At 47.4% G+C, this 22560-nt stretch overlaps 1 protein-coding gene across 1 annotated transcript in view; it reads right to left on the bottom strand.

Moving 5' to 3' along the window:
• The window catches only part of FBXO33 (F-box protein 33), a 370960-nt gene extending 364424 nt beyond the window's left edge, over positions 1-6536 (bottom strand). The window contains exon 1 of the mRNA XM_069637492.1: positions 6011-6536. Within this exon, the coding sequence (XP_069493593.1) occupies positions 6011-6507 (497 nt within the window). The 5' untranslated portion in view covers positions 6508-6536. The remainder of the gene's footprint in view (positions 1-6010) is intronic.
• Positions 6537-22560: the final 16024 nt, after the last annotated feature.

Here is a 22560-nt window from a genome sequence, read left to right as displayed (position 1 = left end):
TCTTCCGGGCCGGACAAAACACTGACCCTCATTGCCTCAGTGACACGCACCCCGTAGCTCCTACGAGACAGTGCGTGTGTGCTGCACCAATGGAGAGCCAGCACTACGGCTGGCATGGTCAATAAGGCTTGATGCCAGAAGGCATTTCAGCCTTGCCACGCCAGTCGTAGTACCAGAAACCGTACCAGCTAGCCTGCCCTCCAGCACGTCCTGGTGGGCAGGGTGTTGGGGGGGCGGTCGGGGATGTTCCATCTGTATGTTTGTGTATGTTGAAATGCAGGGGTGGGGGTGATGTTGGGCTGTATGCATGTTTGTTTTTGTGTGTATGGGCAGTGTATGTTGAGATGCGGGGGTCAGGGGGGTGTCGGGTCTGCCTGCATGTTTGTTTTTATGTGTATGTTCAGATGGGGGAGGGGGTATTCAGGTCTACCTGTAGGTTTGTTTTTGTGTTTATGTTTGGATACGTGGGTTGGGTTTGGGGGTACCTCTGGCCTGTCTGATTTTGTATGTATTTGCAGTGTATGTTGGGATGCAGGGGTGGGGGGGGATAGTCTGGTCTGCCTGTATGTTTGTTAATGTGTGTATGGGCAGTATATGTTGAGATGGGTGCATGTATGCATGGTGTATGCTTAGTTTGTATGTAGAGATGGGGGGGGTTTGGGTCTGTTTTATAAAAGACTATTTCAGCACTATTTTATAGAGAGAACTTGAACCATGCTTAAATCATATACCACCCAACCAGACAATATATGAATGGGTGGCAACCTGCTCCTATCTACCCATTATAAGGGAGATGGCATCCCAGAGGACAAAAAGCCGAACAGTGCACAGAGCTGGAATAACGCATTCTGGTGCAGGCACATTGGGCCACAATGGGACATGCCTGGCTTGTACATACAGCCCTCCCAGACATATTGGGGCCACCAGCATTACATAAATGAGTTAAATGGACAATGATTACATATTGCGGGCAAGGGCATCAACATGTGTTTTGCTGTGGTAGTGCTGGCAAGAACTATTGAAAAAAGTTTAGACAGTGCGCTATTAAAGACTGAATAACATAGAATAACTGGAAAAAGCAAAGAGTTTCAATCATTCTCTGGAAGGGCCACACAACTGGTAGTAGTAGAGGAGGAAAGGAATGTTGGCTCTGCCAAGGTCCTACCAGCAGAGATTACATTTGCCCAGGATCACACACTTTGTTAAACAGTGAATTTGAGATGTTAACCCACACTACAGTTTAGAAAATGTAATACATACCTTCCAGGCCCCACTTGGCACACAATTAAGTTTCAGATATCAAGGCTTGCAATAATGCTATCTTCTAGAACATAGTCTGCAAAGAGGTTCCGCAATCTCTCTCTTGTCATGCACCTCCACTCTGGGACTCGATCTCTCCAAAATGTATCTTTTTCAACACCTGACCATGAACCAATTCCAATGTATGCACAGCCTACAGCTCAAAAGATGCCAGCACAAACGCTGGCTACCCACACATGTACTTCCAAGGAGTGTTGGCACTGCACTGTGGAGAGACAGCAAGATGGCATTATTTTATGCTATGTTAAAGGTTCTTGTACAGCACACTGTTGCCATCTGTGTGGTCTCTTGGCACTCTGGTGGATCTGTAATGCAAGAAGGGTGGCAGGGTTTGTTAGTAGGACTGAGCGGGAGAAGAGCAAGAGAACTGAATTGCTGTTGGCCACATCACCTCAGAGAAACCATTCACTTAGCGTAGGTGCGTTCGGTTGGTAGCCATCATGTGGCGTTGGGTGATGTTTTATAATGTTGCGATCTCATCTCCCAAATCTAGATAGACAAGGCAGCAGACAGGGGAACGATCAAGTAAGTGCCCACATCCCACCTTCATACAGACAGCCTACAAACTGGGAACAAATTCAGACTCCCGACCAGATAAAAACTGTTTCTTATGACGCTACAGTAGCCTGGGTTCTCTGGGTGGCTCTTTCAACAACAAAGCTAAAACAGGGAAAGTTAAGAGATGTACCTCCTTCGCCTTTTGTTGAAATGTGACCCAACCAAGGCTATACTCCCAAGAGTAGGGCCAATCCAAACAGCAAAGTATAGCAATCCAAAATACTGTCCCTGCCACTGTCCTCCTATATTGAGCACTAACTTTCCAGGGCATGTACATCTAATAAGGCAGTTTTAGTTTTGCAAAATGACTTTTCTAGAAAGTTGAGGCTTCCAACAGTGCATTTGTGCAGGTCTCTACATTTTGTGCTCTGGCTCAATGTTTGTTTCAAAAGGTGGGATTTGTACAGCGCAGCTCTGACACAATTTCAAATGGATACTGTAGTAGGGGCAGCCAATCCCTACATTCACCACCTTAATCTCAAACACAGCAGTTTGATGTGCTATGCAGCAATTCATGCACTTATTGATGGATACTTCCTTCAATACGTGCATGAAAAGGTATGCTAGCAAGGCTATGGTCTTTATCTGATCTTGTTATTTTGTTGCTTCTAGGCTGGTCTAAAAAATATATCATTTGTATATACTCTAGACTTGGACCGTCGTAGTGGTAGCATAACAGTGGAGTTTGTATCTTCCCCAAAGTACCATTGAACCTGCCCTTTAATGTTGGTACTTATCTCAGTACACAGGCACCAAGGTGCATTGCATCACTGTTTGTGCTCTAAAGATGTCCCTGCCAATGTCCAGTGCAGTTAAAAAAATAAAAGTAGAGGATGCTTTTACAAAATGTTCCCTTTTCATGGATGAGTATCAGGCGGCGTATTGTAGGCATGGCCGACAATTGTTACAGCCAACTGAAAATGCAATATAAGGATATCAAGTTCTTTTCAGCTACCCTTGATGAGAGCACAGACGCAAGTTACACAGCCCATCTCTTAATTTTCATTTGGGGGGTCAATAACGGATGCAAAGTATTTCAGAACTGGCTTCCCTGGTATCTTTGCATGGCAGGACTAGTGGTGCTGAAATTTTTAATGCCTTTCAAAAATTCACCGATTTAAATTTGGTAGGCGTGACCACTGATGGGGCACCTGCCATGGTCAGGGAGCAAAATGGTTTTATTGGCTGCTTGAAAAGACAGTTGGGCGAGAAGGCTGCCCATTAAAAAAAATATATCACTGCATGATACATCAGGAGGCATTATGGACAAAACAAATTCACAGAAGTCATGGACTTCATTGTGAAAACTTAATTTTATCTGCGCATGCTCTTTAAATAACAGAATGTTTCAGGCGTTTTTAGAAGAGTCAAATTCGGATTATGGTGATGTCCTATATCACACTGATGTTAAACAGCTTAGTCGTGGAAATGTTCTAAAGCGATTCTTTGCTTTACTGCAGGAAATAAAAGCATTTCTTGATGAAAAAGGAATGAACACTTCGTCATGCAAGATATTGGCTGGGTAGCTCACTTGGCTTTTCTGACAGGCCATTTGATGGATTTAAATGTAAAGTTGCAAGGAAGCCAAAATCTAATATCTGATCTGTTTAAGGCAGTTTGTGCCGTTGAAATAAAGTTAAGACTTGACAGCCCAACTGGAGAAAGAGATGCTGGTACACTTCCCCGCATTTGCAGAGGTTTTCCCCCCATGACAAGTACGTAGGATGATATTGCCATGCGAAGGTTCTGAATGAATTGCAAAATGTTTGAGAATCGTTCACACAATTCAAATCACAGCGAGCCTCTTTTAAACTTTTTGCAGAACCTTTCTCTGCTGATGTTAACAGTATGCAACCTGAACTTAAACTGGAAGTGATTGAACTTCGGAGCTGTAGTGTGCTCAAGAATAAGCAGAGATGCCTCTATTAGCCTTTTATCAGTCTCTGAAAGCTGCTCAATTACCCAATCTGAACCAACAAAATATGTCCCCACGGGTTGCAATCTAAGGGTGATGCGGTAGATCTTATTCTTTGTAGAAATTGAAGGTGAATGGCTAGTGTAAATTAGTTCATGTATACACACTAGCCCGCCGTTTCTTACAGTTCTGCTGAGGTCAAGCATTTTTGAAATCTCTGTTTAGAGTTTATGTTCAGTCAAGTGATAAAACTGAATGAAATGATGTTAAAGGCATTAATTGTGCCATTATATACATATAAGATGCTATTTTGAACAGATAGACAAAATCAGGACACTGTCTGGAATTACAAAATGAGGACACTGTCTGGAATTACAAAATGAGGACACTGTCTGGAATTACGGATTAGCCCACCCAGAAAGCAGTGATCCTTTACTTCTTTTTTCAGAGAAAATGTGGTGCGTCGAGGTAATAGATATACCGTATCACCCTTCGATTGCAACCTGTGGGGACATATTTTGTTTGTTCTTGTTCTTCTCCCAGTCTCTCACAGAGACGGGAAGTAACTCTCCAGTACATACAATTACCCAATCTGGCACGGGAAGCATTAAAGATGGTATCTATGTTTGGCAGTACTTACATTTGTGAGCAAGTTTTTTCGCAAATGAAACTACATAAATCCAGCCCAAGGACAAGACATCTCCATGCTATCCTGAGAGTAGGATCATCATCACTGGAGCCAGAGATCCAGAAACTCACAGCTGAAAACACTGCAATGTTTTGCACTGATCAAGTATGTCTGGTTCATTGTTCATCTCCCAAATACTAATGGTTCATTGCTCACTTACAGCCATGCCAGTTGCTGTTCAAAATGGTAGAGCTTGTGCCTTCCAAATCTAAACCAACATAACTTGAGAAATGTTTGAGCACAGTCTTTTCATCCTGTATAATTTGCATCTTTATTTGAGTGCCAATATGTCCTTTGCAAAGAAAGAAATGATAAAAGTGGAATGGAAAATGTGTACTACAAAATAAAGACTGGTACACCTCCAAAACAGTGTTCTTTTTCTATGTGTCTAATAAAAATTAGGGGTTGAAAAGGCCTCCCGCCCCACACCCCCCCTCCCATTTACTTTTCGGCCCACTATAGGCAGCATGTAAGGTACATTCGGCAGTTGGCCAAAATCATATGTGCACCCCTGATTTAGGATATCAGAAATGGGGTATTGCCCAGCTACCAGTGCCTTCGAGGTGAAGGTATTATGATGTGCTGCGATGTGAGTGTTTTTAACTTCTTCGTACAGCATCTACTGGCGTGAGAAATATTATTTCAGGTTTGCATGAACTCGAATAAAAAGATTAGAACCGAACTACAGGTGCCCGTACACTGAATAACGGTTACATAGGGAGCCGCCTTGGTAGCTCCAAACCAGACCCATTGTTTCATTTGTTTTCTCGGCTTTATTCAATGACAAGACCATGCCTAAGAGGATCCGCATAATGTGTCCATACATCATTGTTGATGAAATACACACCATTAACCTACTGCAATCATGTAACCCGGAAGAAAGTCCGTCATTCCGCAGTAAGTAACTTATGTTGGAGTTAAACATTTAGTAGGTATAACACATGCCCTAGCATTATAAACAGGAGTTTCCAATGGTACACATTTTTATCAATTTTTATACAGCCACAAGTATGAATGGGTCGGTAAAAAAAAAAAAAGTAAAAAAAAAACCCACACACAAGCATGTATTATAATTATGTACAGAAATACAAACAAAAACAACGACTCAAAAGTGCCAATTGAAACGGATTTGGTGTTCACGAATTTCCGAGTGATTGAGAACTACGCGGGGAAAATGTTGTTTGTTTGATGAAAAATACAAATGTGATGTATCCAAGACATGCTTCGTAAAAAGCACCTGCACGTCACCTTGTAGAGTCTTAACAGTACAAAGTGCTATATGGCAGGTGCACACGTGACCTGGTCTTAAACATGCAATGAACACGAGGTTTTGTGTTGGAGTCGCATCTTCTCGGTTAGTTCAGACTCTGCATAATTTCACTTGGCAACAAATCCCAGGCGAGAACATCATGAAATGTTTTGCTACGCTTCTATTTATGTCATTTGTTTTGACATTGTTAAATTAAGTTACTACATTTTGTTTTTCCCATGGCGAGACTCGGGCGTCCACGAGACATCTCTTTTCCTACCTGTTGTTGCTGATGCTGCTCAGCACGCACAGCACCAGCTCCATGTATGTGCGGAGCACTTCCAACCATCGAGAGCTGTGTTGCGGGTCGGGCGCCGCGGGGTCCCCACCGCCCACAGCAGTGGCGCTCGGGTAGTTCTCAGCCGCGATCTCCACCCGCAGCTCACGCACGAACCAGCCGCACTTCCGCATGAGGTACTCGAGACGCGGCCGCTCAGCGGGCGACACACGCAGGCTGAGTTGCAACTCGGGCCAGAGGGCTGGATAAAACAGGCAGTCCCGCCAGCGTGAACAAGCAGCCGAGGCCCGGAGCCGGTCGGGGGCCGGCAAAAAGGAGAAGATGTGCACTATTAGCTCGCTGGGCAGCGACGCGGCGCCCACTTCCCCGCACAGTGAGGCCATGGAGCCCGCGACTGCTCCACGCCCACGGCTCTTCCGCAAACTACTGTTACTGCCGGGCTGTGGCAGTGGTCCGGGCTGCGAGCACAACAACAACATTCAATGACAAGCTGCCAGCGAGGGGCGGGGCCTCTTTTCCTCTCTGCCCTATTGGCGCAACCACTATAGACAGAAGGGGTGTACGTATGATTAACGTTAAGAACGCTTCTGTATCAAGTGCAACGCTCCTGGGTTAGGCTAGGGTTCATATGGAAGTTACTAAATTGAGAGCTTCGGATGCCAGGGCACTCTCTATTCAAAGCTAGATGCGGTATTTCTGCCGAGCCGCTTTAGCCTCCCCTTCCATGATATAGTTAGACCCCTTAGATGGGCGTGTTGTTGTTTGTCAGCGTTTAAGCTTCAGTTCGACGAAGCATCTTCACTTCCGGATGAGAGGAATTGTGATGTCATCGACATGAAGGTAGGACTGCCCAGGCAGGTTTCTGACGCAGAGATCTATTCACAGAAGTCAGGGAAAAAGCACGACCTGGTAAGGCGCCTAGAAAAACGACACTTACATAAAATCGCCAAATTAAAATGAGATATTGTTATTCTTTTTGATTCGTTTTTTGTGTTGTTTATTTGTTATGGTTGTCCAAAGACAACCTTTCAAGTATGTACAATTTTAAGATAATACAATCATACACTTATTTACAATATAAAATTCAATACATTTACAAGACTAAATAAAAACTTCTGCTAATTCATGAAATCTCTGATACCATAAGCAAAAGAACTAACAGCAGTTTTGCACGTTACTTTTCTCCTTGATTCTTTGACTTTTCCATTAAATGTAAAGCTTTTACAAACGTAATTATTGCCACGTTCATTTTTGTTAACTGACTCTGATATGGAATAGTCCACAGTTCGTCTGAATAAATTGTGGATTCCTCTTTGTAGTGGCCTAGTAGGCCAACGCAGCGCGGGGTGCAGTAGACACAGACACGGAGCTCTGCATGAACACGTCTTTCTTTATTTTCCACTTACATGAACAGCCCCTTCCCCGCCCCCTCCCGCATCAGTTCCCTTCCCTGCGTCAGTTCCCCTCTAACTCTCCCCCATCTCCCCACCCCCGTTCCCAAGGCGACATCAACATGACATCTCCCTCCATTTTAAACAGTTACCAGACACTTCACAACAGGCGACGGACGGTCTGGTGGACCACTAATCCATTTCCTCTATCCATCGGTGAGGTCTGTTCCGGGCCCTGTGCGGGCGTGTATAACTCCTCGCTGGAGACTGTCCAGTCTCGGCATTCTCCCTCACCACGTCCTTCTCAGACTCTTCAGAGTCCCACTGATCTCCCTGATGTGGATCATCCGATTCGTAGTCCAAGTGAGCTTGCACCCTCCCACTCAGGCGCCTGGTCCCCGTTTGCGGAAGTTCCTTGAAGTAGGAGGAGTTCCTAGTGACGGACCCCTCTGACCCTTGTGCAGTGATCATGGAACCCTTCTTCTGGGTGACAAGTAGAGGTTCATCGCAAAACGGTGAGGTGTGTTTGTGCGTCATGGGTTGTCTGACAGCCACCACATTTCCTATCTCAATTTGGGCCACTTGTGCCCCCCTGCGAGTGTCTGCGTATTGCTTAATTCGGGCCTTTGCAGCCTCATTGCGCTCAAGCACCCCCGGGTCTAGAGCAGGGGATGGGCTGATCGCATCAGCCTGGGGAATTTGCGTTTGTGTATTCCGTCCAAACATTAGTTCGGCCGGGGTCTTCCCCATGGTGCTATGCGGTGTCCCCCGGTAGTCTCTCATGAGTTGGTTTAGCACTTGTTTGTATGGCTGTCCTGTCAGCCGGGCGATCTGTAAAGCTATCTTGAGATTCGCCATGAAGCGTTCAATCATCCCATTGGCTTGGGGCCATAGGGGGGTGATCTTCCGATGGTGAAACCCCAGATATTCGGCAAACTGGGCAAACTGATGCCCGCAGAACGGGGGTCCATTATCAGTCTTGAGTATCTTCGGTACTCCATAGGCCGAGAAGATGTGGTCCAAAGCGGGGATGACATGATGAGCTGCCGTCGATAATATTAGATGAACGTCGGGGTACTGTGAGTATTCGTCCATCACGGCCAAGCCGTATCTTCCTCCCTCGATAGGTCCAAAGAAGTCAGCTGTGACTGCTTCCCATATTCCCTGCGGGAGCTCAGACATGACCAATGGCTCGGGGTGACGGTTTGGTGTGATGAGACAACACGTGGGACATGCTTTCAGTGCTGCCACGGTGTCCATGTGGGGAAACCACACTTTTTGGCAGAGCATGCGGTTGGTGGTTACCATGCCCCAATGATTCTCATCGGCTAGCTCAATGAATTTTGCCCTCATGGCTTCGTTTATTACTAATTTGCAGTCTTTCAACAGCAAGTGATCTTCAGACAACGCTAGCTCATCTTTCACTTGTATCAGGCGTTCCACGTCCTCTCTCACCTTGTCCCCTGCGACTCTCCCCCTTTCCTTGGCCCTTCGCCACAGTCCAGACTCGAGTCCCTCACATATGATGCAACAGGCTAGGTCGCTTTCAGTCTCTCTGGCGAGTGACTCCGTATTGACTCCCTCCGGCGTGGTCTGATGGATGAGATATCTGAGGTACCTGTCGGCTACCGAGGGTTTGGGTGCGCACCCCCCTGTGGTCTCTTGGACAGGAAGTCTGCAGGGTTCTCCCCTTTTCCCGGCCTATGTATAATTTAAAATGCAGAGTCCTGTAATCTCAGGCCCCATCGGGCGATTCGAGGAGGCATCTTGGCTTGGGGGTTTCCGTACAAGAATAGTAGGGCCTGGTGGTCTGTGATGACTCAGAACGGCTTCCCGTACAGGAATAGGTGAAAGTGCTTGCACGCCCACACAACGGCGAGACCTTCTTTCTCTGCTTGAGAATATGCCTGTTCGGTGGTGGACAGGCTCCTGCTGGCATAGGCCATGATGTGCTTCTGAGAGGGGTCCTTTGGGTCAATTTGTGCAAGAATGGCTCCCAGACCTACAGGGCTAGCATCAACTGTTAGCTCGGTCTTCCTGTTGGGGTCGTAGTATGCCATGTTTTCTGCTTTCGCAACCCTTTCCTTTATGATTTCAAATGCCTTCTGGCAGTCATCGGTCCATTTGAACGTTACGTCCTGATGTGTTAGATGTCTCAGCGGCTCGCTGACAGACGCAAAGTCCTGGATGTATCGATTACAATAACTGGCCAGGCCCAAGAAGGACTGAAGTTCCGACACGTTAGCCGGGGTGGAGGTATCATTTAGTGCCGCTACCTTCTCGGGGTCTGGAGTCATTCCGGATTCCGAGAAGACGTGTTCCGAAGAACTTTAGTGTGCTTTTGCGAAATTCACACTTGTCCCTTTTCAAGGTGAGATTGGCATCGTGCAGGGCTTTGCATACTTTCATCAGGGTTTCATCATGCTTATTTACGTCAGTTCCAAATACAAGTATGTCGTCACTGTAGTTGAGATAATTTGGGATGTGTTTGATGATGTTATGTACCTCGGCGTGGAAAATTTCTGCAGCCGAGGACACCCCAAAGCTCAGTCTTTTGTACCTAAAAACACCAATGTGGGTGACAAATGTGATGTTCCTACTCTCGGGGGTCAGTACCAGTTGGTGATACCCTTTCTGCAGGTCGAGTTTGGAAAAGACCTTCGCCCCATTCAGTAGGTGAATCATGTCCCGTCGGATGGCTTGATTCGGGCGCCGCATGTCCACGCACAGTCTTATGGCTTCGGACCCCTTTTTTGGGACCGGGACTATTGGGGACACCCACGTGGTAGGGCCCGTGGCATGTTCAATAATGTCCTGTTCCAAAAGTTTGTGGAGCTCATCCTCGACTTTCTTCTGGATGTTTACTGGAATTCCACGGTAAGGTTGGGCCACTGGGCATATGGAGTTTTCCACATGGAGCTTGACTTGCCTGTTTTTGAGTTTGCCAATTCCCTTGACTATTCGAGGATATAAGTTGTTGACCATTTCGACCGGGTCTATGTATTTATGGACCATTATGTTATATAGGATCTGGATCAACCCCATGTCGGCGGCCGCCTTGAAGCTTAAGACGCAACCACTGTCTGTCTCTGTGGCCAGGACATGTATCAGTATTTTCATTTCGTGTCCCTTGTAGCGACAGAGCCCACTGAATTGTCCCAGACACTTTAAGGGTGTCTTGGCCCCGTAGGCGTATATGTCAACAGTTGATGGATGTAGCTTGGGTTTCTGAGGTAGGTCAGCAGAGACGTTCTCACTTACCACCTTTACTGTGGCCCCCATGTCTTGTCGGTCTCTCATTGAGTTTGATGATGAGTGTTGGGCTGTGGGCTGTTGCCATGAGGTTTCCTAGGGCATAGACGTAGGCCTTTTTCTTCTGGGCGCTCCCTGACCAGATGGGGCCAGAGTCTGTGGAGGATTGTTCCACCAGATATCGTACGTGGCGCCTCGACCTGTGCTCAGGTCTTGGGTGTATCACAAATCTTCTCCTTTCTTTCCTCTCTCTCTTCTGCCGATCCTCTCCTGAGTCTCTGTCCCTATGGTCTAGAGTGGGTTGAATCGGGATGCTTTGAGTGCTTGGGGCTGGGATGTTGTTTGACAACCCCATGTTCCGGCCTTTTGAACGGGTTGGATTGTCTCTGGGTAGGTCTCTCCCTCGGTCTCGGACTAGTCTGCATACGGCCTTGAAGTACCCTTTTTCGCCACAGGAGGTACAGCGTTGTCCAATCGCGGGGCATGTTCCGTCGTGTGGGTATTCAAGCCTGCATTTGTAGCAGAAGAGCTCTTCAGCTTTCTTATCTAATTGCAGTCTGTTCACACTTTCTCCTGGGTTGGTGTTACCAAAGCTCTCTACTTGGGAGTCAATGGCCCTTTCGACTCTTGCTAGCGCCAGTATTTCCTCCAGCGTGCAGGATTTTTGAAGTAGATTTCTGCGGAATGCTTGAGACTCGCATCCTGAGATGATTTGTGACCTCAGCGCCTCAGTGTTTGAATAATTTGCGAAGTCGCAGTGCTTTAGCTTGGTGCGTAGTCGCATTATGTATGCGTCCATGGTTTCCCCCTTCCCTTGTTTGGTGCTGTGGAACAAGTGCCTTTCATAATCCACATTGGTGTGTGGAGCGAAATATGCTGCTAGTGCAACTTTGAGGTCCTGAATCGAGTCTATGGAGTCTGGGGGCATTTCATCGATGATATCACAAGTGGCGGACCCAATGGCCAATTTTAGTAGGCAAATTTGCCTGGCGTCAGCGATTGGACCTGTGGCTCCCATATACAGATCAAAGTCTCTGATCCACTTGGTCCATCTGGGACCCATGTTACTGGTGTCAGTCACATCAAATGCGCCTGGCATCTGGGCTGCCAGGGTGTCTGGTAGGTGATAAGGCACGTGATCTGGTATTGGTGCCACTGGAGCTGGGGGCCCATTACCTTGAGCCTGTGCTCCTGGCCCGACATCTTTGCTTAGTGGGGGCTCACTTACTGGTTTCGGGCTTTCCTGGCTGCTTGCCGCACTCTCCCTCTCCTTGATGGCCGCCGCTGGGGCACAAGCACCATCCGTTTGTTGCCCTTGGGTGTGGGTCCTGTAAACCCTTCTCTCTCCTTTGCAGGGTGTGGCTTCACCTGCTATGAGGGTTGGATGGTCGCCAAAATGGCACAAGCACCATCAGTGTGTCCAATAATCCCCTTTGGGAGTGTCCGCAGCACCAGCTGTTTTGGAGCTCTCCGTCGTTGAGCTTGTGTGTGTCCTGTGGGGGCCTCCCCCTTGTGAGCGGCACGCATGTGCCGTGTGCTTTCCTTTCCACGCCGCGGGTTGGGTGCAACACAGGAGTCTCCTCCGTGTACAGCACGTGTCTTGTGCTTCCTTGCCTCCGCCGCGGGCCGGGTGCCGCCAAGGAGTCTCCCTCCTCCCCGTTCTTCCGGGTACACAGCGGCTCCTCTTGCACTGAACAGTCACCCCCGCAGCCCGGGCTGCGCGAAGTGTAGTACACCAGCTGAGCGGGCCTGTGTCCTCGGGCGCTCCGCTCCTCCTCTCACGTGCAGTGTCGTACTAAGCGTGGGCTGTGACGGCTCTCTCCTGAGAGCGGCCCCACTTACTGATCCGCCCTCTTCGTCGCCATTGTAATGGCCTCGGTAGGCCAACGCAGTGCATGGCGCAGTAATGTAGACACGGACACGGAGCGCTGCATGAACACGTCTTTCTTTATTTTCCACTTCCATGAACTGCCCCTTCCCCCGCCCCCTCCCGCATCACTTCCCTTCCCTGCGTCAGTTCCCCTCTAACTCCCGCTCCCGTTCCCAAGGCAACATCAACATGACACTCTTCAAACAAGTGTTTAAAAGAATGCACTCTTATGTCAGATAAAGCCAGACATTCAACAACCAAGTGTTTTAATGTTTCAAGTTTTTTCAGTGTGGCACAGAATCTACATTCCCCATTTTGACTTTGTTTTCGCATTAACAGAATCTCATTCGTATGTTACAAGTTCAACCTTATTCTCAGATAATTAAGAGAATTTTTAGAGTCTGGGAATTTTACTAGATATTGTTCAACACAATGGAGTTTTTTATTCCGTGAGGATGATTCTCTGACATTCTCAATTTTCCTCATAATTCTCCAGTGTTAATCCAATCATTCCACCATAATTTTATTTTGGCTCTTCCAGGATTAGTGATTAGAAGATCTTCATCAATTCTAGCCTTCTCCATGAGTCTTTTTATGTTTGTGTGCCAGTTCACTACAATATAGCAATCAGCCTGTAGAATGTACTTGCCTACTACAAACATAACTGAATTCTTGGCTACTACCATTAAGTACTTCCTGTATAATGAGAGTAGTTTCCAGGCATATATTGCATATAGGGATAACATGCCCATTTCCTGTCATATACGGCAAACATATGTCATTTGAGGCAAACCCAGTATTGCCTTCCAAAACCTTCCCTCCATCTTTGACCACACTACTTCAGGTACATAGTCTCGCATCTCTGCACCATAAGTCAAAATTGGAGTGACTTTTTGCTGATAGAATATCATAGCCGGCAATACTGAAAATTTACCATATTTAGCTTGTATAATCTTCGCCTGCGAGATACCCGTTCTCACTTTGTGATCCAGGTCTCGAAAATATGTTGTGTCATTTATATCATTGCTGATCGTGAGGCCCAAATAGTTATATTTGGACACCGCCTCCATTTTTACATTCTGTAACTTCCAAGGTCTTGACTTTTTATCGATTCGCTTATTCATGCCTAGGATTAATATTTTACATTTGGATTGATTGATCTTCAAAAAGTTCACATCAGCAAATTCACCCAAACAAAACAGGAGAGCATGCAATCCCCTCGGCGTTCTAGCCAACAGCACAAGGTCGTCAGCATAGAACATCCATGGGATTGCATGCTCTCTAAGTCGCGGAGCATCCACGATAATCTTCATGAATTCAAGGCACACACCTGAGACGAAAACATTAAAAAGTGTACTAGCAAGAATGCATCCCTGCTTTAATCCTCTACTTGGCTCGATTGGTTTAGATAGGGCCCCATTCAAGGATAATCTAATTTGGACAGTAGTTTTAGAGTGCAGTTCATTAATCCAAAATATTAAATAATTCGGACATTTTGCTCTAATTAGTTTTTCCATCAGCAATCCTCTAGATACTGAATCGAAGGCCACTTGGAAATCTATGAAGGCAAGGTATACCGGTTGTCCCTTCAATTGCTCTTGTTTTTTAATAGCTTGCAAGACATGTAAATTAATGGCTCTACCCATCACTGGCATAAAACCTGTTTGATTTGGGTCTCTCATACCCGAGTTATCCAACCATTTATTCAAATCTCTTAGGAGGAGTCTCGCAAACAGTTTGCTAGTGATATCTAATAGAGATATATAGGCCTGTAGTTGGCTGGGTCAGTGTTATCCCCCTTTTTGTATATAGGGATAGTTATTGACTTTCTCCACGACGGGGGTAAACAACGAGTCTTGACAATTTGTTTAAAAATTGTCATTAAAATTTGCGCCCATGCCACTGGATGTTGTTTTATTACGTAGTTGGACAACCCATCCGGTCCTGGAGCACGAGATGTTGACAGTTTGGAAATGTACATAATGATATCGTGTAGATCAAATTGGATATCAACATTGTAGCATCCTTCACTGATCTCATCACTACTTCTCACATTAAAATCAGCATACAGTGACTTATAGAAAGATGTCCACACCACTTCCGGGATGGGATTCATTTGGGACACTGTTATGACTTGCTGGTCGTGTAGATGATGAAACCTCCGTCCCCAAGTACCGCACGGGCAAAATAGTATTATTACTGCCCGAGCAATCTTTGAGGCCACAGGTGTAGAGTACCGTCAGCCTGGAACCAGGAACGCCGGAAGGACCCCCCTGACCACTGCAAGGCAAGCAATGAGGTTAGACAAGGAACCCGATTCCAATACAAGCAGTACAATGGAACAGAAAAAGGATTATCCAAATACAGGTGGCAGGGTGCCCAGGATGTGGTAAGTAGGCAGGGGTCAGATTGGTCGACGGCAGTAGGCGACAGTTGTGACACAGGATGGCACTCTAGTTGGATGTCAATGGTACCTGAAGTAGCAAGGCGCATGGGCCATAAACAATGACAGGAGGAGCCTTAAATCAGTCCAGCAAACAATCCGGGGTCAAAAACCATGAAGACAAAGTCAGTTGTAAGGGAAGATCCAAAGACGTATCCAAAAGGAAAAGCCGAGGTCAATGTTCCGAGTAATCCGAGATTGCAGAGGTACCAAGAAAGAGACGTGAAGGAGTCTGTGAGATCGAAGTAATCCTGAAAACAATATCCGTGAAACGCCAAACACTACTGATGAAAGCAGCTGTGAAGCGCTGGTTGAATGTCCGTTCACTCCTTATGAACGCGCAGGTGCGATCACATGATACGGTCACGTGACAGCGTTCCGTGTTGATGCTATGGTAAACACTTACTGGAGTCGGAATGCTTCCTGGACACGTGACTCGTGACTCGTGTTCCGTGTCCTGCAGCTCCAGTCAGGCCGTTTCTTGGTCACGTGATGACTCGCATGCCGAGCCCCCAAGCTGCACCGGTACCGCAGGCGCGGTGTGGCAAAGCGCCACGGCATTCGCCAAGCAAGGAAGGGAGACCGCACTGGGCGCAGGGTATCAGTGGAGTGCCATGAGGTGTCGCCCACTCGCCGCCGTCGGGAAGGAACAGGTAAGTGGGACAGGGTTGGTTTGGCAGCTAACATGTGCTGTGCTAGCGGGGAAACTAACGGAGGCGTGACAGAGTCCCCGCTCAAAGGCCCACGACCCCGTGGGCTAGACGGGTGATCCCTATGGAAGCAGGAGACCAACAAAGGGGCATGGACGTCAGAAGAGGGAACCCAAGAACGGTCCTCAGGGCCATAACCCAACCAGTCCACCAGATATTGTAACCGTCCCCTACAGAGACGTGAACCCAGAATGGCGATGACCTCGTACTCATCAGGTGAAACCACAGAAACAGGAGCAGGAGGAGAGACAAGGCGAGTCGGGCCAGGGCAAGGTTTCATCAGGTAAGTATGAAAAACCGGATGCAACCTCCAGCTAGATGAGACAGCAAGGCGATAAGTCACCGGATTCAGAACCTTGGAGACCTTATATGGGCCAACAAAACGTGAGAGCAGTTTCCGGCAACCCGGTATGTGCAGATGCCGGGAGGACAACCAAACCAGCTCACCCACTTGGTATGCCAGAGCCTCCACCCTCTTCTTGTCAGTCGCTGCCTTCATGGACGATTGGGCCTCCTGGAGATGGACAAGGGTCTGGGCATGAACAGAGGCTAAATCACGAGCACAGGCGTTAGCAGCAGGAGTACTGGTGGAACTGAAATTGGGAAATGGCAGTGTACGCGGATGCTGTCCATACAGGGAGTAGAACGGGGAGAAGCCTATGGAGGAATGTAGTGCGTTGTTGTATGCAAATTCCGCAAAATGAAGCGAATCGAGCCAGGAGTATTGGAACTGAAGGGATAAACATCGCAAGTACTGTTCTAATGCCTGGTTCACCCTTTCAGTCTGCCCGTCACTCTCAGGATGGTAGGCAGATGAAAAGCGTGCATTGATGCCCAGGAGCTTTGTAAGGGCCAACCAAAAACGGGACGTGAACTGGGAGCCACGGTCTGATACGATAACTTCTGGCAAGCCGAAGAGACAAAAGACTGACCTGAAGAACATCCGGGCCAGTGAAGGGGCATAGGGAATCCCTTTACAGGGTACAAAACGAGCCATCTTGGTGTAGGAATCCACCACTACCCAAACTGTATCGAACCCCTGTATATGAGGAAGGTCAGTGATTAAGTCCATCAAGACTGTGTGCCATGGTCTTGGAGGTAAAGGCAGGGGTTGTAGCAGTCCTAGTGTGCGACCCCTTCGTGACTTACATTGGGCACAGACAGGACATGTATTCACATAGGTTTCCATGTCACGTCGCATCGACGGCCACCAGCACCTCCGCTTCAACAGATCTAATGTGCGTCGTTGCCCTGGGTGACCATTGATTAGAGTGTTGTGGGACCAATCCAGGGCTTGGTTACGAGTGTCGCTTGTGGGCAAAAACAGTTTCCCTTGAAGGAAAGGCAACCCATCCTGAATAACCAGGTCCCAATCGGTCAGTACCTGAGGGGTTTGTGAGACCCATTGGCGAATGGCGGTTAACATAGGTTGTGAGGGAGTACAAGCACATGCTACATGCCCTTTGTCCAACAAGGTGTTAGGAAATGACGAAAGTGAGACACCCCCGGGCGAGCGGGACAAAGCGTCCGCATTACCATGAACCACCCCCGGCCTGTGTTTCACCACAAAGTCGTAAGCGGCAAAGAACAAATGCCAACGGACCTGTCGGCTGTTGACGCATTTAAGTGATGCCAGATCCTGCAAGTTCTTATGATCAGTGTAAACAACGGTCTGATGTTTGGCCCCCAGGAGATGGTGTCTCCAAACCTGAAATGCATCCTTTATGGCAAGGAGCTCTTTCTCGGTGACTGTATAGTGTGTTTCGGTTGCTGTAAACTTCCTTGAATGATAAGCCACCATGTGCAACTGTCCAGTAGTCGGACAAGGTTGGGAGAGAACTGCACCAAGCGCAAACGAGGATGCATCTGCCTCCACGAGGAAAGGGAGCTCAGGATCCAGATGTTGCAGAACCGGAGCCGTGGTAAAAGAAGTTTTTAGGGTATCGAACGCAACTTGGTGGTCAGTAGACCAATCGAAGGGTACAAGAGGAGTAGTCAGGGCAGTCAGAGGTGCAACAATAGAAGAAAAGTTGGTGATGAAACGCAGATAAAAAATTGCGAACCCTAAAAAGGACTGAAGTTGCTTGAGGGTCCCCGGAATTGGCCAATCCGTGATTGCACGGATCTTTGACTGGTTCATCGCCAACCCCCCTGGTGAGATATGAAAACCCAGGAATTTGACCTCCTTTGTGAGAAACATGCATTTCTCGGGTTTCGCAAACAAAGCATTGGTTCTGAGTCGTGACAGCACCTCTTTGACATGAATGATGTGTTCCTCAAGTGTAGGGGAGAAAATCAATATATCATCTAAATACACCACAACGTAGATGTCCAAGATGTCACTAAACACATCGTTTATAAAACGCTGAAAAGTGGCTGGGGCGTTGCATAAGCCAAAGGGCATCACAGTATACTCAAACAAGCCCTGGCGAGTGCAAAACGCAGTTTTCCACTCGTCCCCACGACGCATGCGTATGAGATTGTATGCCCCCTGGAGGTCAAGCTTGGTGTAAATTGATGCATGGGTCAATTTATTTAACAGGGCAGAGATGAGAGGGATGGGGTAGCGGTTCTTTATGGTGACTGAGTTCAACCGCCTGTAATCCACACATGGACGTAGATCCCCCTCTTTCTTCGGAACAAAGAAAATGGGGCTAGCTGCTGGTGAGGAAGAGGGTCTGATGTGGCCCAGATGCAATGCATGTTGGATGTACTCCTTCAGGGGTGTTGTTTGGTTATTTTGGGTAGATTCAATACATTGGCCAAGGTGATATCTATGAAACATCCGGTAGCCCCTGAATCGATGACAATGTGTACTGTGTGGGAGCAATCCCTGGTGGGGTGTAGAAGGGCCTGGACTATGACTGGCCTAATAGGACCAAAGGTCGGGATGGTCTCGGAGGTATTCTGTAACAAGCTCGCCTTGTCCCCCATTCTCAAGGGCGAGCTTTCTGAAAACCCGAGTTCTTGGACTTTGGGCGACGGGGACACTCTTTGAAATAATGCCCATTGAGACCGCAGTAAAAACAGGCATTGTCTGTCCTTCTGCGTTCTCGCTCAGCATGTGTGATGGGGCTGCGTATCCCTCCTATTTGCATGGGTTCACTGGTGGGATCTGAAGAAGGAAGGGATTGACTGACAGAAAGGCCGGCTTCTGCCCGCCGCTCGGTTCTTCGAGCGTCTACTTGAAGTGTTAGGTCTACCAGATCGGTGTAAGAGGCCGGGAGAGACGGAACAACTGAGAGGGCATCCTTCATAGCGTTACACAAACCACGATAGAACACTACCGCCTTTTTGTTCTCAGGCCATGAGGTCTCTGCGGACAATTGATTGAACCGCGTGATGTATTCTATCAGGGTTTGTCTTCCCTGAGTTAGATCCAGTAATTCTAAATCCCGGGACTGTGCTTTATACTTGGTATCAAACACTTTGGCCATTTCACTCACCAGGAGGTCAAAATCATAGAGGGCCGGATGATAATTTCCCAAGAAGGGGTTCGCCCATGTGGCTGCTATGCTCGTTAGGTGGGAAAGCAAAAAAGGCTGCTTTGGTGGTCGAGTCAAGGAAGGACTGGGGTCGACAGAGGAAGTGGAGCTTGCCCTGGTTAAGGAAAGTACAGTACTTCCTGGGATCGCCCTGATACCTTTCTGGGACTGCTAAAGGGAATGGGGTGGGTATTACCACTGGGACCGGTGGTGTGGGAGGCATGGAGCGGCCTGGGTTTTGGGGCATGGTATCTCCGAACTCTGAGTCTGTCGGCAGTGGATGGCGAGTGCTTTGTAGGGAGTCTAAGCGGTGGTGGAAGGCCGTTGTAGCAGCCGACCATGTCAGTTCTAAGGGCTGTGACGGCTTGCATTAGAGCGGCCACGGGGTCCCCGGAAGTAGGTTCCATCACCCGGACGACCAAAAGGGGCGTTACAGTCTGTTATGACTTGCTGGTCGTGTAGATGATGAAACCTCCGTCCCCAAGTACCGCACGGGCAAAATAGTATTATTACTGCCCTAGCAATCTTTGAGGCCACAGGTCTAGAGTACCGTCAGCCTGGAACCAGGAACGCCGGAAGGACCCCCCTGACCACTGCAAGGCAAGCAATGAGGTTAGTCAAGGAACCTGATTCCAATACAAGCAGTACAAGGGAACAGAAAAAGGCTTACCCGAATACAGGTGGCAGGGTGCCCAGGATGTGGTAAGTAGGCAGGGGTCAGAATGGCCGACGGCAGTAGGCGGCAGTTGTGACACAGGATGGCACTCTAGTTGGATGTCAATGGTGCCTGAAGTAGCAAGGCGCACGGGCCAGAAACAATGACAGGAGGAGCCTTAAATCAGTCCAGCAAACAATCTGGGGTCAAAAACCATGAAGACAAAGTCAGTTGTAAGAGAAGATCCAAACACTTATCCAAAAGAAAAAGCCGAGGTCAATGTTCCGAGTAATCCGAGATTGCAGAGGTACCAAGAAAGAGACGTGAAGGAGTCCGTGAAGCAGTCCGAGGTCGAAGTAATCCTGAAAACAATATCCGTGAAACGCCAAACACTACTGATGAAAGCAGCTGTGAAGCGCTGGTTGAATGTCCGTTCACTCCTTATGAATGCGCAGGTGCGATCATGTGACACCGTTCCGTATTGATGCTATGGTAAACACTGACTGGAGTTGGAACGCTTCCTGGACACGTGACTCGTGTTCCGCGTCCTGCAGCTCAAGTCAGGCCGTTTCTTTGTCACGTGATGACTAGCGTGCCGAGCCCCCAAGCTGCGCCGGTACCGCAGGCGTGGTGTGGCAAGGCGCCACGGCATTCGCCAAGCAAGGAAGCGAGACCACACTGGGCGCAGGGTATCAGTGGAGTGCCATGAGGTGTCGCCCACTCGCCGCCGTCGGGAAGGAACAGGTAAGTGGGACGGGGTTGGTTTGGCAGCTAACATGTGCTCTGCTAGCGGGGAAACTAACGGAGGCGTGACAGACACCTGTTGAATTCTATTATGTGCCATTTTTAACAGAGACCACATTTTGGCTCAGTTTTTAGATTTCAATGATACAAGCATATTCTCTGCGTCTTGTTGGTACATCAAAGCATGTCTTGCTGTAAGCCAGGTCTTATAGGTACACTTTAATGATTTAAGTCGCTTACTTCTTTCCGATATACACACAGATTGTATCTTCCCTTTGTCAGCTCTAAATTGGGCTTTTCAAAGCGCTACTTCATGATTATAAGTGTGCAATTTAGAAGTTACAACCCTTTAAGACTTACTCCTTTGCCCTTTAAAAATTTGCATAGTATCCACATACGAAGGGGCTTTCTCAACACTTGGTCCAACTGCTTCATTATAGGTCTTTGCCAATCTAACATGCAAGTTCTCTAATGAATGAGGGGACCAACGGAATCTATTACAGGCTACATTAAAAGTCATGTTACAAGCTACTGATGTTTGTTGCTTACTACTTCCACAGTTCCACCACCACTCAGTAGTCAAAATATCATGGTCACTTCCAGTTTGTGCTTCAATCTTAAATTGCGTTATTTGGTTACACAATTCGGCGTCAACAAAAATATAATCGATCCAAGCTTCTTGTTGTCCTCTATGCCATGTCCTATGGGCAGGAATATCCCCCTGTTTAGTTCCATTTAACATAAATAACATCCTCTCCTTCATTAACATGTTCCACCGCTTTGCAGCAGTGGATAAAGTTCTCCCACATTGTTCCAAACAGTTTAAATTTAAGTCTCCTGTTACCATTACATATTTACAGTTACAATCCATGGCAGTCAGATCTAACATCATTTCCAGTGCATCAAAAAAACATCATCTGTTATTGCTGCATGGTTCCAATATATGTTAATGAGAGCAATGGTATTAGATTTTGTTATTATTTTTACCATTTGAATGAAACTTTTCGGGAATGACCAAGGTTCAACTTTTATGTTCGGTGTGGTTTTAACTGCTACCATAAAACCAGCCATTGGTCTGCCTTTTGCAGGCATTATAGCAGGAACTAGGGTCACAATGTGATTATCCCACACAGGGGGAACGGTCAACCATATTTCTTGGAACGCCACAATATCAAAACTTTGCAGCAAATTATCTTTTGAACTGGTGAGATGTTTAAAACCTCTGGTATTCCAAGAGGCAAATGAACAAGAAAACAGAGTCATAGTCTAGTTAGCATTGATTCAACCTTGTTTCTCTGGTGTTGATCGTTTGTCTGTTAACTGCTGTCACATCCAACTGTTGTCCTGCCATTTGAGCCCTCTGACCTGTATAATTTCTAGAAAGATATTGATTTCCTATTGTATGCATATGTTGTTGGTCAAGAGCAGATTGATTTATTAGTAGAAAACCCAGTTCATATAGTTAAGATCGCGCCTGCCATATAGCATTTGAAGGCAAGCGTCCCCAACCAGCACGATCCTCCCAGCAATGAGAGACAATGATGGACTCTCCCAGGATGGGAATAAGGCCAACACAAAGTGCGGGTGAGCGTAAATGGGAGTTTATCAATCAGAATAGGGCATGCAAAGAACTCTGCAAACTCCGAGAGCGCTCTGTCTGACAATAGCAAAGACAGGCGTATATATTTACAAAAAACGTCATCAGAACCTACATACTATAGGGGGCACAAGTTCAATGGGATTGGGTGGCGACGACTAGCTATAGGTGCTGCTGTGATGTGGTTGGCCTTGGCTGGAGGACGTCACTGGTCAGCCTCGTGGGTTGGGCTGGGCCTGGCAGGTCAGCTGGGTTCATCCGGGCGGTGTCGTTGTGCCACTGTGGCCAGTGTCAGAGATGAATGTCTTTCCCTGACTTCTTTGCCCTAGGCCATGCACACCGCAGTCATTCAGTCATTTGCAATATTATTTTCTTTAGTAAATCT

This window comes from Ambystoma mexicanum, chromosome 14, assembly GCF_040938575.1.
Source record: "Ambystoma mexicanum isolate Mex_15411 chromosome 14, UKY_AmexF1_1, whole genome shotgun sequence".
NCBI classification, from domain to species: domain Eukaryota; kingdom Metazoa; phylum Chordata; class Amphibia; order Caudata; family Ambystomatidae; genus Ambystoma; species Ambystoma mexicanum.
Note: the sequence above shows the minus strand (reverse complement) of the source record. Positions and strands in the feature narration are given on the sequence as shown.